The following is a 19,227-nucleotide window of genomic DNA, read 5'->3' on the forward strand; positions in this document are numbered from 1 at the left end:
GTGTATATGAAATTGTGACAGAAATTCATAGGACTATAATAGCTTGGGTAATGGTGTAGATCTAAGTTAATATCTATAAATTCTGCCAAAATTACTTTTGTCACTTATGCAGATATTTTTGGGTGTCAAAACTGGCTAGTGAGTATAATCTTTAGATAACACTTTTTCATTTATTTAGTGGTCAGTTAGATGTTCTGCTGGTGGTAGTTTTACTGTTTACATTTCTGAACTGTGTCCTCACTCTTTTTCTAGTTGGTTTTTGAGAGTTCTCCACATACTCTGGATCTGATCTCTCTGTAGATCAAATAATTTTCAAATATTTTCTTCATCTTGTGGCTTGTATTTTCAAAGTCTAGTGGTGTCTGGTGTTTTTTGAAGAGCATAAGTTCTTAAAATTAATTTCATCAACTTGTTTATGGTTAGTGAATTCTGTTTCATAGTAAGAAAGTCTTTGCCTACAATAATCATAAAAAGTCATTTGCATTTAAGAAGTTTAATTGTTTAGAGCTTCCCATAATGAATAAAAATTCATTTAAAATAAATTTTCATGTCTCAGCTGAAGTAATGTCAAATACCATTTTTCTTTTGGTTTTCTTTGTGTTTTTATTTTTGCCATATATCAGTTGATCATTTATAACAATACCTGTGCTTTCTACCAACAATTATATCAAGCCATTTTGTCGTGAAGCAGTGTGCATGTACACATGGATATGTTTCTAGACTTATTTTTCCTATTAGACTATTTGTATAAGCTGACATTATAACATGAAATATTACTAAATTAAAATATAGTACAATTTTTTAAATAACCAGATATTTTACTGTCAAAATAGTAAAAACCAATTATGACTACAAAACCTCTAAGAGTTAATACAAAAAATTGCACTTCCCTAAATGATTTAGGAAAAATATAAAATTATACAGTTATTGGTGAGCATCAAAGAGTACTGAGTAAATAAGATATACTATATTCATGGATGGTAGTGGTCACTGCTGTGAAGGCTATCATTTTGAAGCTTAGTTCATAAACTCAAAGTTTTTCTACATGACCGGATTTTTCTAATTCTGAACAAAATGATTTTACAATTATATGGACCATGACATAAAACATCCTAAGAATGCTGGAAAAATGAGAGCAAAGAGAAGGAAAGGAACATTTTCTATGAAAATCAAGACTCCTTTCAAAACCGTGGTAACCTCAACTGTTGTCATATATGTACAGAAAAATATAAAAGGATTCTCAAGTGGTGAAAAAAAACTTTTGAAAATTACTGGGATTCAATAGAAATGAGTACTCGTATTTTTTAAAATGTCACAGATTTTTGCATACCTATCAGAATAAGGAGAGAGAGAGAAAACAGGGACTCATGGAGTGCTGGTTTTGATTCCCTGGTTCAGTCATGTTGAGAGAAATTTGGGCAGATAAGTGAATAAAGAATAAAGAATTGAATACAATATAGTTGCTCATCAGGGACAATCAAACCCCAAGGAATTTATGCCAAGTAGAGTCCAGTATTTTTCTTATGAAATTTATTAGTGTAGACAGACAAAATACACAGAGATATGATGAAGTGAAAAAAGCAGAAGAGCCAAGTGTCAGGACAGATGTCTCTCCTTTCATTTCTGCTCATCATGGTGGGAGTTGTAGTTAATGTAAATGTATTCATTTTGAAAGGAAAGCAAAAGATCTTTTCATGTAACTCAGTAGAATTGACAAAAGAATTGCTGCCTGGAACTAATAAACAATTAGGGAAAGTGATTGGATCATAAAAGTGCTATACTCATAAGTGAATTCACCAACTGATGAGTCTGTTAGATTAAATGTGCTACTAGGAAATGAGGTCTTGTTGAAGGTAGGTCTCTGGGAGCATGACTGGAAGGGTGTATTCTTACTCCCAGTTCCTCTCTTCTTTCTGTGCTTCCTGATTGCCATGATAGGAGCAGCTTTTTATCTGCCGGGCCCCTCTGCAATGTTTCATCCTTGGAGCTAGCCAACTAGGGACTGAAACTATGAGCAAATATGAACCTCTTTCTTTAAATGGTAGGTGTCAGGTATTCTATCTCAGCAACAGGAAAGTGGCTAAGACACCTTGCACTCTTGCCATGATGTGCTAGTCAACACAGGCACAAAAGCAATTAATACAATCAACTATGAACTAAAACACCCCAATATATAAACCAGAATAAATCTTCCATTTTTAAATTCCATTCTCAGGTATTTTGTTACCACAACAGAAAAAAATACACAGCACACATGGACAACATTATTCTAAACTGTGTATGAAAAGGAAAAAGACCCAGAGTATCAAATTAGAATAACAGAGTTCAGTGATTGACACACTCAAACTTCAAGACATACTAAAAACCTACCATGAGCAAAGCAGTGTGGTTGCTGAAAGAATGGGACAGTCAATCAATGAAACCTAAGAGTCCAGTACAGAATCTCAAATAATAGAGTGCTTCTTTTCTGGCTTAGCTGCAAGTTTTTCAAATCTTCAGCTCCTATATTTGCTCCCAGTTCTCATTATAAATTGGGCTAAAAGCAGCCAGCAATACCAATAATACTGCAAGATTGAGGGGTGTAGGGGCTAACTTGAAATTGACTGTGCCAGATTAATTTGTCCCATACTTGTACATTCAACCACACACAAAGTCTTAGAACATGGCCAAAATTTAAACAAGTTCTTTGCCAGAAGTGAGCATGAACAGCTTCTAGTTCAGTTTCCAAGAAAGTCCCCTTTCCACCTGAAACCCATGAACACCATCTTTTCTAACCACCTTCCCTTCAGGATTCTGGTCTTCAGAATTCATGTGAGAATTACCCATACAGCTGTGCTTACTGCATGTGAGGCTTCCTTGAGTCTGATTTTTCAAACACCTACTGAAAGTCAATTCCAAATGCTTCAATGATGCTATTTTTCTGATATTAATTTTTCTGGGTTAGTCACCTTCCTAATGCTGGGACAAATTTCCTGGCATATACAACTTAAAGGAAGAATGCTTTATTTGGTGTCATAGTTTCCTGCCCATAGTTGAAGTCATGAACATCATGGTGGAAGGGCATGGCAGAGGAAAGGTGATTACCTCATGGTATCCAGGAGGAAAGAAGAGAGAGAGAGAAAGAGAGAGAGAGAGAGAGAGAGAGAGAGAGAGAGAGAGAGAGAGACTGGCAACAGAATAGATTTCCAAAGGCATGTATCAAATGACTTCATCTAAGTGGGCTCTACCAACTAATTACGCATTCATTCAATTGTAAACTCACCAGTGAGTTGGTGGGTTAACCCACTGGTGAAGTCAGCACCCTCATGAAGGGTGCTTTTAGGTTCCCACCTTGAAACATTACTGCATTTGGGATCTAGATGTCAATACATGAGTCTGTGTGGGCACATTTTATATCTAAATTACATAAATGGGAAAGAAGGCACTGGACTCTGAGTTAGAAGAACAAGGGAGAAGTAGTAGATGCTTTATCCAAGTGTAAGAAATCAATGAAGATTGGTAAGTGTGCACAGATCCTGGGGAGCAGCTGTGTAGACCAGAGTGGAGCAGCTGCAGGGGCAACCCAGCCAGGGCGCTGCACCAACCCCAGAGGTGCAGGTACATCCATGCAATCCAGAGGTCCACCTAGAAAAGAGCTGTACAAGTTCACAAGCTTCATCCAAAGATCTGCCATACCATCTGTAAGTGCACACAGGTCCCAGGGAGCACCTGTGTGGACCAGAGTGGTGCCACTGCAGGCAGATCCTAACCAGGGCCCTTCTCCAACCCCAGAGGCATGGGCACACCCACCCAAGCCAAAGACCCACCCAGAAAGGAGCTGCAGAGGCACACAAGCTTCAGCCACAGGCCACCATACCATTGGCCACAGAGAAGGGCCAGCCTCAAAAAGTACTACACATATGCACAAGCAAAAGCCAGAGGCTTGCCCCAATACATTGATAAGTGTGTGGAGACCCTAGCCAGAAGCCTACACAGACAACAGGAACTGGGTACACAGACAAAGGCCCTTCCAGACAATAGCTACATAGGGGCCCCAGTAAGAGGCACACCTAGATATCATCCCACATGTACACAGGCACCAGCCAGAAGCCTGTCCAGACAACAAGTCAGCTCAGGGAGCCAGAAGGCCACCATTCTGAGCCCAGGAATTCGTGTACCAGTGAGCAGCAGAGTAAAGGCAGCTCAGTGGCTTGCTGAAAATTAAAGACCACTGGGTAAGCAAAAAGTCACCTCAACAAAGGCACAGCAGGCTGAATCTATTCAAATTAGAAAACACATAAATAAGTCTCAAAACCAGACTTCCAGATCACCTAAGGCAACCCCAAAGAGAAATAAGATGGAGCAATCTGATACTCAACCACCTGGATTCACTGAACTGGCAACAAAAGAGGACCTTGAAAATATGAAATCAGAAATAATTTCTTAGATAACAGCAGATATTGTGTCCATACTGCAAGACATGATTAATACATCTACAGTGGACACAGATTTTTAAAAAATAGAGGAGCTGAGAAACATGATGGAATCACAACATAGGAAATAAATGGAATCCATAAAGCAGATACAATTTCAGGAGATTAAAAACTCCACTGAATGTTTACACAGCAGAATGAGCCAATGCAAGGACAGAATTTCAGATATTGAAGATAGGATTACAATTAGTGACCAGGAAAATAAAAATTTCTTAAAAATAGTATGGGACCATGAGAAATCAATCCAGCAGCTGCTAGACAATGCAAAGAATGACATAAGGCTGATTGGAGTCAGTGAAGAAACAGGAGAGAGTGCAGACAACATAAAAAAAAACTGCTCATAGAAGTTAATGGCAGAAAACTTCCCAAATAGGGAAAAAGAACTTGACATGCTGATAACTGAGGCATACAGCATGCCAACTAGCCATGATAAAAACAACAACAACAACAACAACAACAACAACAACAACAAAACTACACATTGGCATATAACAGTTAAGATTCCAGAAACCAAACAGAAAAAAGAAAAATTTCACAAAATTTAGAGGAAAAAAACAAATCACACACAAAGGAAAGTCCATCAGAATCACAGAAGACTTCTCAACACAAACCCATAAAGTGATGTATTTCAAACCTAAAGGAAAACAACCTCCAAGTCAGACTGATGTACCCGGCAAAACTATCTTTCAAAACTGATGGAGAAATAAGATACATTCATGACAAAGAGCACCTTAGAAACTTCATGAAAACCAAAATTAGCACTCCAAAAAATTTTTAAATGTCCTAGGAAAAGACAATGAGCATCACAACCCAAGGAAGCACAGGAGAATGAATCTATCAGGCAGGACAAGAAATTAAATGCAAAGGGGGAGAATTCAATAAAAAGAATAAGTCATGACAAGGTTAAGTCAATACATATCAATTATAACCATTAATATTAATGATCTCAATTCACCAATCAAAAGAAATAGAATGGATCAAGAAGCAAGATCCAACAATATGCTGCATGTAAGAAACATACTTAATTCAAAGAGGAAACCCATAGGCTGAAAGTTAAAGGATGGAAAAAAACTATTCCATGTGACAGGAAGCAAAAAAAAAAAAAAAAAAAAAAAATGGGAGTTGCTATCCTCTTTGCAGACAAAGTGTATTTCAAACCAACATTGATTAAGAGAGACAAAAAAGGACACATATCCTTCTTAAGGGAACAATCCAAGAGGAAGAGGTGACAATCATTAATATATATGCACCAAAAACTAGTGCACCCAATATATAAAACAAATATTAAAGTATATGAAAAAGCATTTAAGCACTAACACAATAGTACTGGGGACCTCAATACCCCATTACCACAAATATATAGACCAGACAAAAAATACAATACCCTATTACAACAAATAGATAGACCAGACAAAAAATACACAGAACATAATTAGAAATACTAGAACATAATTAAATTCTTGAACAAATGAACTTAACGGATGTTTATAGAGTAACAGATAGATATTTACAGAGTTCCACCCCACAAAATCAGAATACACATTCTTTTCAGCTGCACATGGATCATTCTTCAAAATAGACCACATACCAGCTCATAGAATATGTTTAAGTAAGTGCAAAAATTGAAATTATCCCCTGTATAATTTCAGACCATAGTGTGATGCAATTGGAGATCAACAGAAAAAAAAAACACAAGAATTTCATAAACACATGGAAATTGAAAAACACACTTCTGAATAACCAATGGATCACAGAGCAAATTAAAGAAATCAGTCAGTTCCTACAATTAAATGACAATGGCAGTACAACATATCAGAATCTATGGGACACAATGAAAGCAGTCTTATGAGGGAAACTCATAGCAGTGAATACTCATATTAGGAAAACAGAGTGAGCTCAATTACTCAACCTGATGCTGAATCTCAAGCTTCTAGAAAAAGAAGAGCAGGACAAACCCAAAGCTAATATTAGGGAGGAAGTTATAAATATCAGGGCAGAAAACAATGCAGTGAAGACTAAGAGAACGATACAAAAAAATCAGTGAAGCCAACAGTTGGTTCTTTGAAAGAATAAACAAAATTGACAAAACCTTAGTCAACCTTATCAAAAAAAGGAAAGAAAAGGCCCAAATCCATGCAATTAGGAATGAAAAGGATGAAATTACAACAGACGCAGAAGAAATCCAGGGGATCATCAATACCTACTTTGAGAACCTACATGCCAATAAGGTGGAAAACACAGAAGAAATGGACAGATTCCTAGATTCATATGAATTACCAAACTTGAACAAAGATTACCTAAAAATTCTAAATGACACAATATCTATCAATGAAATTGAAAACATAATTAAAAACTTACAACTAAGAAAAGTCCATGTCCTCATGGCTTCACTGCTGAATTCTACAAAACATTTAGAGAGGAACTATTGCCACTACTGTTTAAACTCTTTAATGAAATTGAAAGGGAAGCAATACTCCCAAATTCATTAATGGAAGCAAGCATTAGCTTGATCCCCAAAATAGAGAAAGACCCAACTGAAAAAGAGAACTATAGGCCAATCTCACTAATGAACATAGATGCAAAATTGTTAATAACATACTGGCAAATAGAACATATAAGATCATCAAGAAGATCATATATCCTGACCAAGTGGGATTCATCCCAGGGATGCAGGGATAGTTCAACATATACAAATCAATAAATGAAGGGCTGGGAATTAGCTCAGCAGTTCGGTGGCCTGCCCTTTAAGCACAAGGAGCCGAGTTCAATACCTGGTACCAAAAAAAAAAATCAATAAATGTAATACACTATATTAATAGAGCCAAGGACAAAAACCATGTGATCATCTCAAAACATGTAGAAAAAGCATTCAACAAAATCCAACACATATTCATGATAAAAGCCCTACAGAAAATTAGAATAGTCTCTACTTCAATCTGATAAAAGCCATCTACGAAAAACCAACAGTCAGTATCATACTAAATGGTCAAAAACTGAACTCCTTCACACTAAAATCAGGAACAAGACAAGGATGTCCATTATCACAACTCCTGTTCAATATAGTCTTGGAAACATTAACCACAGCAATTAGACAAGAGAAGGAAATAAATATAAGAAAAGGAATAAACATAAGAAATGAAGAAGTCAAACTGTCATTATCTTCAGATGACATGATATTCTATATATAAGACCCCAAAAACTCCTCCAAAAGCCTTCTAGACTTAATAACCAAATTTAGTAAAGTAGTTGGATACAAGATCAACACACAAAAGTCAATAGCTTTCCTGTGCATGAAAAACAGACTCACTGAAAGAGAAATGGGGCAAACATTCCTTTTACAACAGCATCCAAAAAATTGAAATACCTAGGAATCAACCTAACAAAAGAAATCAAAGACCTCTACTCTGAAAACTACAGCACTCTGAAAAAAGAGATGGAAGAGGTTATCAGAAAATGGAAAGACATCCTTGCTCCTGGGTAGGAAGAATCAACATAGTGAAAATGGCCATACTTCTAAAACTGCTATATAGATTCAATGCAACCCCAATTGAAATACCAGCAGCACACTTCCCAGACCTTGAGAAAACAATCCAAAAATTCATTTGGACCATGAAGAGACCTAGAATAACAAAAGCAATTTAATTTAGGAATAAAGACAATGTAGGGGGCATCACAATGCCCAGCTTGAAATAAAGCTACTGTGGTAAAAACAGCATGATACTGGAAAAGACACAGACCTGAAGACTAGTGGAACAGATTAGAGGATGCAGGGACAACCCCAGACACACTCAGCCACCTCATCTTCAACAAAGGAGTCAAACATCCCCACTGGAGGAAAGATATCCTCTTTATTAGTTCTGGAAAAACTGAGTTTCAACCTGCCAAAGATTAAAAGTTGACCTATATCTCTTACCATGCACTAAACTAAAATTGAAATGGATTAAAGATCTAAATATTAAAACAGAAACACTAAACTGGCTGGAAGAGATTAGGTAGAACTCTTGAAGGCATTGGTGTAGGAAAAGATTTTATGAACAAAACCTCAGTTGCCTGTGAAGTAGCACAATCAACAAGTGGGATGACTTCTTATTAAAAAGCTTCTGCACAGTAGGAGAAACAACCCACAATGTGGGAAAAACTTTTCACCAGCTGTTCCTCAGACAAAGATCTACTCTCTAGAATATATAAAGAACTTAAAAAAACCAGACCTCCCAAATTTAAAGACCCAATCCAAAAATGGGCATCTGAAATGAACAGACATTTCTCAGACAAAGATATTGAAATAACAAATAAACATTTGAAAACATGTTCAACATCACTGTCATTTGAGAGCTGTAAATGAAAACAACACTCAGTTTCCACCTCAGCCCAGAAAGAATGGCTGCTATCATGAAATCAACCAATAACAAATGTCAGCAGGGCTGTAGGGAAAGAGGAAACCTGCTCCACTGCTGGTGAGAGTGCAGACTGGGGCAACCACTGTGGAAATCAGCATGCAGATACCTCAAAGAACTAAGATTGGAGGTCCCACTTAACCCAGCTATCTCCCAGCTGAGTATCTTCCCCAAAGAATTAGAAAGAATCATACCATGGTGATATATGTGCACACATGTTAATAGCAGCATAATTAATGATAGCTAATACTTGGGAGCAGCCCAAATGCCCACCAACAGGAGACTGGATAAAGAAAATGTGTGTGTGTTTTTTAAAATAAAATGGAGTACTACTCAGCCATAAAGAATGAGGAACTAGAGACATTTATAGCTAAATGGATGCACATTGAGGTGATACTTTTATGGAAATAAATAGGACATATGTGTAAATACTGAAGTTTCTCTAGTGTGAAAAACTGAAAGTGTAAATAAGGACTAAAAGTTATAATAGATAATGTGAAATAGGAAGAAAATGTGCAAAGGGGAAGGGGAAATGAGAGGGGTAGGGGAAAGGAAAGAGGGAATGGAATTAATATGAGAAAAAGAAAAAATGGAAACAAAGTCTTTTTATTAGAAAGGGGTGGAAGAGTTGAAGGGAGGATGGGGGAATGGGGAAAATATTAGAACCAAAATGGATTATATAAATGTACAAATTTCCAATGATGAATGTCATTATATTATCCATCTTAAATGTACCAATAAAATTAATTTTAAAAATGAAATCAATTAAGTGATTCAATTCCAACCCATGCACCAACCGAGAAGTTCCCCATAATCTGCTGACAAGTAAAAATCCAAATGCAGACTTGTGAACGTGGTCACAGAGTTTACACGGAGACACCAGAAGTCCACAGGCATGCACACGATAATGGACAGACTAGAACTCAGAAAAGAGGTATTTCTGGGGTATGAGAAAAGCATTTTCTTTTCATTTGGCCCCTTCTTACTTGCTTGAACATTCAAATATATATTTATTTTTCTTTTGTTTGTTTGTTTTGAGACAGGGTCTCACTATGTAGCTGAGACTGATGTGGAACTCACTATATAGCCCAGGCTGGTCTTGAACTCACAGCGATCCTCCTGCCTCAGCCTCCCAAGTGCTGGGATTACAGGTGTGTGCCACCATGCCAGATATTCAAATATATATATTTGTTTTTATGTTTACAGAGAGAGACAGGGATGATCAGACATTCTACAACAAAAAAGTGGGAAAAACTGGAAAGTGGTGTTAGAGGTGATCTTATCCAACTTTGTAACTGTGCTGAGGTTCTGTGGCCTGAGCTGATAGTGTACTGATTCTGGGTAGAGTGGGCTTTGCTGTTGCCCACATCATCTTCCTCACATCAACATGGTCAGAATGAAGAACAAGGAGGGAAGGCTATGGGCCAGGATGTCCCACTTGCACCCTGCCCCAGGGTGACCAGTCTAACTGGGAACAATGAACACAAGGCCTTTCCAAGCTGTTCTCCTCATGCTGTCTCCTGGGGCCCCCGAGAAACTCAGGCCTCCTGGCACGCCATGGGAGGGGAAGATCGACCACAGCACTGCAGTTCCTAGAGCCCAGGTAATTGGAGTGCAGAGCAGTACAGAGGTCCAGAGCCTCCCTAATTGGGCACTGGAGGCTCCCAGTCCCAGGGCTACATGGTTCAGAGAACCCTCCCAGCAACATGACTTCAAGGACAGGTGTCTCGATACACTACCTGCCTGGTGGGATGGAACAGGAGGCAGAGCTGGGCAGCCCACCCTCCCTCTTCCACAAAGAAGCAGAAGCCAGGATACGGAGAGCCAAGTTGTTAGTAGACCTTAGGTGCCCACCTCTGCCCCCACAACCATCACTTCCTGCTCCAGAACTAGAACTAAACTTCCAACAAACCAGGAGTCTTCTTTATCCACCTCATTGTCTGCAGCAAGAGCAAGTCAGGAGCAGGGCACCCTGGGAGCCCAGGCGTGGCTCTGTGGTCTTAGGGAAGTTCTGACTTTCACCCAGAGAAGGTAAGGTGAATGCAGCCAAGGTCAGACATGTGGGAGTAGATCCTGGGTATAAGAGACAGCAGTACTGTGTGCATGGTGAGCACTGAGCACTCCCCTCTGGGGCAGGCCTGTCCTCCGTTCCTAGTCACTAGAAGTGGTGCCTGGGTGCCTCTCCGTGACAGGAAATCCTAACACAGATGCTTAGTGCACCCTGTCATCTTGGTTCCAGTTCTGCCTGGGAGTGGGAAGCAGCTTGCAGCCCAGGGTAATACTGCTGGCTCAGGACCACACAGCTCATGACAGGGGCAAAGCCAAAGGTGAGAACAGGAGCCCAGCACAGTGAGATCACTCTGGGCAGCAGGTGTCCTCCTCAGCCCATGGGCAGTGCCTGGTCTGCTGGTGCCTATGGATGTCCCTGCCTCTGCTCTAGGCTTGAGACGTCCTTGCTTATCACTCCCCCAGTGTCAGTCAATGACCTGGTTTGAGGATGACATTTCATGTATTTTTAGTTCATCACAGAGAGGTGGCTTGCACAATTTGTGGCAAAACCAACAGTGTGTGTGTGTGTGTGTGTGTGTGTGTGTGTGTGTGTGTGTGTAGAAATTTTCAAAGCAGTAACCACAGAAATAGTTCATTGGTAGTCACTGTGCTCACAGGGGGAAGTCGGCTGCTCAGAAGATTGCAGAAGACAGAGGGGCCCCTATGGACACAATGTCCGCATGTGTGAGGGTGGACCCTGGGCAGGTGAGGAGCTACAGCCTCTGACCCATGAAGCCCAGGGCCCTTTCTGGCTCCTCCAGCAGCAAGGACAGACCCCCTTCCTTCCCCAGCCAGGGTCCTCAGCACAGCATTGTGAAACCTGCTGTGACCAGTAGAGTTGCTCATGGAGCCCATGTAGTGACCAGGGCTTTGGCTGTGGCATGACAAGGACAGAGAGGAGAAAAAGATCAAGAATATCCCAAACTTGATTCCCAATTTAAAGCAAATGTCTACCCAGAGTCCCCAAACTAGATGGTCCTCTGGGGACAGAGATGGCAGTGAGGCCAAGCCAGGTTAGGTGCATCTCCTGAGTGTGTCAGACACTGTCGGCTGCTCTCCAACCAGGAGGCACAGATGTCCTCTCCCTGTGAGATAGCCAGAATCTGGATGTTGGCAGGAAGCCCCCATTATCAGCAAGGTGGTGGTTTCTAGCCAGCTGAACATTGCTGTGGCCAAGTATCAGAGCCACAGCTGTCACTGTTAGCTGAGGGTCCTCAGGGGAGAAAGACAGAAGCCTTGCATGAGCCCAGGAGCCCTGCTTACTGCTCTGCACCCACCCTTCAGGGGACAGGACCCAGGTTCTCCAACTCTGAACCATGGAGTGAGGAACTGAGGCATGGACAGTGTGTGCTTTCCTGCACCAAGGGTCCCTCAGCTCTGCAAAACTATTTCATTCCCAGAGCACAGCTCAGTTCATGCCCTGGGTGTCAGTACACACTCATGAATTAAGTACATACTCAAGTGATGGAGACCTCAGAGGGCAGGAGAACCAGGCAGGTGATTGCCCTTTGGTCAGTGGACAGCATGCAATGATAAGCCCATGAGCTGTATGAGGTGTGACTGTGTGACTGACCAGCTCCCTCACTGCATCACCGTCCTCTCTGCACAGGTGTCCCAGCTCAGGGCCATGATGACCGATAGACATGGAAACCTCTCAGCCAAGCCCTTTCAGGATTTTGTACTGGGTGGATTCAGGGGAGATGTGGAGACACAGGCCCTGCTCTTTGCCTTCTTCCTGGCCCTGTATGTGGTAACTGTCATAGGCAACCTCACCATGATTACAGTCATCACCCTGGATGCCCGCCTGCACTCCCCCATGTACTTCTTCCTCAAGAACCTGTCCTTCCTGGACCTCTGCTATTCCTCTGTCATTGCCCCCAATGCCCTGGCCAACTTCTTCTCCTCCTCCAGGGTCATCAGCTTCAGAGCCTGTGCCACTCAGTTGTTTTTCTTTTCTCTTCTTGGTACTACAGAGGCTTTACTTTTGGCTGTGATGGCCTATGACCGCTTCATGGCCATTTGCAACCCCCTGCGTTACCCCATGACCATGTGCTACATGGTCTGTACTCACCTGGTGCTGGGCTCCTACTTTGGAGGCTGCCTCAACTCCATTGTGGAGACCACCCTCACCCTCCAGCTGCCCTTCTGCAGCTCCAACTGCATCGATCACTTCTTCTGTGATGTGCTCCCATTGCTCAGACTTGCCTGTGCTGACACAGCTCTCAATGAGCTGGTCATGTTCAGTATCTGTGGCTTCATCCTGCTGGGTGCAACAATTGGGATCTTGACTTCCTATGGCTACATCACAGTGACCATCCTCAGGATGCCCTCTGGTTCCAGGAGATTCAAGGTCTTCTCCACCTGTGGCTCCCACCTGCTGGCAGTGTGCTTATTTTATGGAACAGGGTTTGTTGTATATGGGCAGCCAGGAGCTGTGAAGTACAAGGAGAAGGGCAAGTTTATTTCCATCTTCTACACCCTGGTCATCCCGATGCTCAACCCTCTCATCTACAGTCTGCGCAACAAGGACGTGAAGGATGCCCTGTGGAGGCTGGTACAGAGATGGGCGGCCCTGTGAAGGTGGGAGGACAGAGAGAGACAGTGTTCTGCATGTGTGGAAAAAAAGCACACTGCTTATCGCAAAGGCAGTTTATGTGTGTTTTGAGTTGATTTTGCTCCTGTTTCTTTCTTTCTTTCATCCATCCTTCCATCCATCTTTTGAATCCTTAAAAGCATATCATAAACCTGGTTTTACTAAGTATGCATAGAGCATGGCCTTTGCCTCCAGAAAAATACTGGTCCAGAGACAGAGAAAACCCAAATTCCGCATCCCTTGGTAATATAGTGGCAGAGGTTTAAGCAGAGATCCCTCCAAGCCAGGTACAGGAACCGAGGTCAACATCTCCAGGTTCATTAGGATTTGGTGATCTGGATGACCCTTTCCTCTTCCTTCATCACTGACTCTTACATGAACATGGCCAGGAAATTCTCCCTTGAGCATCTTACAATGGGATTCTTCGAGGCTGCAGGCTGGCCTGGTGTCATTGTGCCTGATGAAAAAGCATTCTGAAGACTGTATACTCCTAGATCCAGCAGCCTGGCTGGGTCCTCTGAGTCCCTCTACTCACAATGCTGGCTTCCTTCTGTGGGGCTCAGAAGTATACCTTTAGGCCTTTGAGATGCACATGATGCACCTGGCCCCCAGGACATCCCCTTATGCTCCAGCTTGGAGCCCAGAATCAGCCACACATGTTCCTGGCACTCACAGTGCTCCTTGGAAACCTGGCCTGGCTGCTTCAAAGAGAAGAGCAGGGAAGAGAGGGTGCACTGTCTCAGTGTCCTGTACAGATCTGCTGAGCCCTTGCACTGGCTGAGGTCCCAGACCTGCGGCTCAGGATGGAGCTCCTCATCTCATGCCCCATGCTCATGCCCAACCACACCTGGCCTCCAGCCCCTGGCTTCCTTGTTGTGTGTCCCTGTGCTAGAGCTGCCTCCTCCACTGCCAGTACCAGCAACTTGCCCTCTACTCAGGGTTAGTCCAAGTCCTGCTGGCAGTGTTGAGGACCCATGCTGCACCTTTGCTCTCAGCCCTCATCCTTGTGCTCTATTCGCTCAGACTTTAGGGAGGGGAAAAACAGCCTCTCCCTCCTCTGTCTTGCTATTACATGTAATGTTTCTGTAATTACATGGATTTGGAAAATGGTACATTATGTCTTTATGTCAACCACATTAACCTCAAAATAGACACAAGAATCAAATTATTTTTCTTGCACAAACATGGAATTATCTCAATTCTGTTGAATTTAATGGTACAGAAAGGAATCAGCTGTTGTTCTTCCATAATACTATTAATTCTGACTTTGAATTATCAGCAAAACTAGCCTTAAATCCAACAGGCATTCTTCTATATTCTAGTGTGAAAGGCAAAACACACAAAAAAACTATTGACCTTAATATTAATGACTGTTTTGCATTGCCTCTGTTTCATTTCTGGTGAGTGCCACTGTTCAATGTTAGAAGCAGTGTTTTTTGTTTGTTCACCATGTGCAATGCTTTGCATGTCAGCACTATGTGGCAAGAAAACCCACTGGGCCACTGTGTTCTTGAGCTTATTATTATCTAGTTATTGACACCTAAGGATAGATAGGTTAATGAGGCTAAGTAGAGTGTTAACTCCTTTAAATATGATGACTTTTACACTAAGTCAATGCTATTATTTAAAATTTACTGTTTTATTTTTATTTGTGGTGAAAATTTGTAACATAAAATCTACCTCCATAAGCATTTCATTATACTGTTCACTATCATTAAATATAGCCACAGTTTTGTGTAACCCATCTTTAGAACTCTAATTCTGCAACACTAAAATTCTGTACTTTAGAAACAACCCCCGGCTACCCCTCTCCCAGCCCCTGGCAATCATCTCATACCTTCTGTCTTTATGAATTTTACCCCATGTGAGTGAACTCACATAGTATTTTCTGTGTGTCTGGATAACTTCACTTTATAAAGTTTATGATCTGTTGATAGCTAACAAAGCTCTATATTGAACATTTGAGCTTCATTATACTATTCCCTCCACTTTTTACATGTGGAAAAATTTGCCATCACTGCTTAATCAGGATATGTTTTACTATAAAATATTCTTCATTGTTTTTGCCCCCAAATAAAGCTTGTCTTTCAACCCATCAGTTATATTCCTCAAAGCAAGAACAATATTTTATAGTCATTAAATTTTTTTCTCATTCTTCTTTGTTCTCATAATTCACAATCATATCCGTTATTTTTAATAAAAGTAAGTTGTTTTGAATGAGTGGCTAGGTGTATGAAGTGTAATTTAAAAAGCATAGTGAATGTTTAAAAACTTACCACAGTAATTTACTTGCACTGTCATGCCCACCTCATTGTCTTGAGTCGATTCAAAACTTTACCTCTCATGGTCACTTTCACTCTGAGGCAGTGGCAGAAGCTGGATCTTGCCCAATCTCATCAATGAGGTAGAGAGGCTTTATGTGAGCCAGCCTTTCCACTGGATGACATGCAGCTGCCACATTAACTGTATTTTTATGACATCTCATAAAGATTCTCACAAAATAAAACTTCCAGAACTGCTTCAGAAAGTGGCAAGCATGGTGGGAACATGTGTTCAAAGTGAATGGGGAGTATACCATAAAGCTACAGTGATAAAAACAATATGGTAATGTAAAAAAAAACACAGACTTGTGGATCGATGGAGCAGGGTAGAGGATGTACAAACAACTCCAGCCACACTAAGCTATGTTATCTTTCACAAAGGGACCAAGTACTTTTGCTTTGTTCGTCATATGCAATGCTTTGTGTGTTATCACCATGTGGCAGGAACTCAGGAAAACCCCACTGGACCACTGTGTATTGACCTTATTATCTAGCCATTGACACCTAGGTATACTCAGCATAGTTCTAGACAGGTTAATAAGATTAAGTAGAGAAAAAATAGCCTCTTTAACAAATGGTGCTGAGAAAACCAGCTATTCACATGTCAGATTGAACATAAATGTCTATCTCTCACCATGCACTAAACTGAAATCAAAATGGATCAAAGATCTAATTATTAAACAGAAACAATCCACTGGAAGACAAAATAGGTAAAACGATTGAAGACATGGGCAAAGGCAAAGACTTTCTGAACAGAACACTAGTTGCAGAAGAAATAACACCAAAAACCAACAAATGGAATCACATTGATTTAAAAAGCTTCTGCACAGCAAAGGAAACCACCAACAGAGTGAAAAAACAATCTAGAGAATGGGAAAAAACTTGCAGCTACTCCTCAAACAAAGGACTAATATCTAAAATATATAAAGAACTCAAAAAAGTTAGACCCTTCAAATTTAAAGACCCAATAAAAAATGGGCATCCAGACCTGGAATCCACTGTGCCTACCTCACAAGCACAAGGTCTTGAGTTTGATTCCCAGAAAAAAAAAATGGGCAGCTGAAGTGAATAAATACTTCGCAGATGAAGAAGTACAAATGCCCATTTGTACCATTGCTGGCCATTTGAGAAATGCAAATTAAAACACCGAGATTCCTTCTCATTCTAGAAAGAATGACTGCCATCAAGAAAGCAACCAATAACAAATGTTGAAGAGGCTGTGGGGGAAAAGGAACCCTTCTTCCTTATTGGTAGGAGTGTAAACTAGTACAACTACTATGGAAATTAGTATGGAGATTCCTTGAAAACCTACAACTAGAAATTCCATTTGACCCAGCTTTTCCCTTTCTACTTATCTTCCCAAAAGAATTAAAGAAATCATGCCACAGTTATGTATGCATAACCATGTTTATAACAACACAATTCATAATAGCTAAATCTTAGAAGCAATCTATATGTCTATCAACAGATGAATGGATAAAGAAAATGTGATATTCACACACAATGGAGTACTACTCTGCTGAAAGATAAGTTTGAGTCATTTGTAGGGAAAGAGAAACACCTTGAGACCATATCATTAAGTGAGATAAGTCATACAGAAGAGCTTCAGTACCACATGGTTTCTCTTATATGAGAAACTCAATGTATAAAGTACAAAATAAAAGAGAGACAATAGGAAAAAAGAGAGAAAGTTATTATAATCAAACATAGAGAACATATCTAAAAGTGCACATTGGGGCCCGGCATTTAGCTCAGTGGTTCGATGGCCTGCCTTGCAAGCACAAGGACCCAAGTTCAATCCCCTGTACCATAAATAAGTAAGTAAATAAATAAATAATAAAAGTGCACCTTTATTTAGCATAATTATCTTATGTGTTTTATATGGGTATTTTTTTGCCTGTCAGTCTGATTAATTTCTACGCATGATAACTATAAGGATTTATAAGATAAATTAATCTGAGGCTGGAAAAATAAAAGGGGCTGAAGGAAAGGGAGAAAAAGAATAGAGATGTGTTACATTTCCCAAAATGAGTGTAATCATTATGTACTGCAAAAGTGTACTAACACAAATTTTAAAATTTTTAATTTACCATATATTTCAAACACATCTATTAATATGCCTATTAAGCTGTACTTATAAACTTCTTTTCTACCACTTCACAATCAGCTAGAACAAAAGCCAAGTCCCTTTAGACCATGACTTCTGTGGACTCTGAGTGGCTGGGTGAGCACAGAGAAATGAATCCCAAGAAACCAACTGTCCATGTTGGTTCCTCTTAAGCAGCAGTCCCTGAAATTCTCTCCTTAAAGGAAAAATTAGTTTTGCATCCTTGAGCCTGTGATTGGTGGGGGCTTCCTGGTTTCTGACATGTCCTCAAAGCATCTTTCTTCTCATCTCTGTACAAAGAAAGCTCTTGGTTTCTTTTTAATGGCACTAATCTCTTCAGCAGCCATACCTCCTTTGGCCCCAACTTTACACATGGTTCTTTTAGGGCCCAAATTTAGATTTTTAAAATTTTTCATCTGTGCTTTTTCTTCTTAATTGTTACAATAAACCTAACTATAAATAAGGGTGTCCATGCCACAGCCAGAAAATGGGGCTATCTGGAAATTTCTTTTAAATTACTTTCAGCTGATCAATTATTCCAATGCCCTTAATATCCCACAAAGTCTCATAAAATCGACCAATATAAACATAATTTTCTGCAAGAGTATACCACCTCTAGTCCAATGACAATGGAGCCCTTGTTTCCAACTGCTCTCCTGAGCCCTCCCTTCATGTTTGACTATCTGCATTTCGGTCTTCAGAACTCTAACCAGAATCAGCCAGAAAGCTCTACTGACAGAATTGTAGTCATTCTCTAACCCTCATCTGCAAACCTTTTCAAACTGTTCCCATAAGCCATTGCCAAAAGCTTCAAAACCATATCACAGCATTGTCCCCATTTCGCTAGTACCAATTTTCTGTATTAGTCAGCTTTCCCATTTCTGGGACACAATACCCAACACCTGTGGATTAGAAGAAAAGAAATTAGGGGTGGGGATTTAGTTCAGTGGTTCTGCCACCTGCCTCACAAGCAAAAGGTTATGAATTTGATCCTCCATGCCAAAAATGGAGGGGGGGAGGGAGAGGGAGAGGGAGAAAAGAAATTAGATTCAGCTCATGTTTTCAAGAAATTCAATACATGATCAACAGGTTACATGGAAGAAACATCATGGTAAAAGATGAAAGACCAGATATAGACCCTGAGCTTATGCCTCCACGACCCTCCTTCCAGACACACCCAGAAATGTGCTCCACCAATCCAGTGGATGCTCCCAAGTTAGTCAAGTTGATATAATCAAGCTTACCTATCACAGAACCTGGCCACACCATGTTAACTGAAATAAATCTTGTA

The 19,227-nt window shown here is 40.5% G+C and overlaps 1 protein-coding gene across 1 annotated transcript; it reads left to right on the forward strand.

Moving 5' to 3' along the window:
* Positions 1–12,545: 12,545 nt before the first annotated feature.
* LOC104875646 (olfactory receptor 12-like) lies at positions 12,546–13,493 on the forward strand. The gene has a single exon (XM_010643329.3). The coding sequence runs from the start codon at positions 12,546–12,548 to the stop codon at positions 13,491–13,493; it is 948 nt and encodes a 315-aa protein (XP_010641631.3).
* Positions 13,494–19,227: the final 5,734 nt, after the last annotated feature.

Source organism: Fukomys damarensis, unplaced genomic scaffold, assembly GCF_012274545.1.
Source record: "Fukomys damarensis isolate Sample0158 unplaced genomic scaffold, DMR_v1.0_HiC HiC_scaffold_16, whole genome shotgun sequence".
NCBI classification, from domain to species: domain Eukaryota; kingdom Metazoa; phylum Chordata; class Mammalia; order Rodentia; family Bathyergidae; genus Fukomys; species Fukomys damarensis.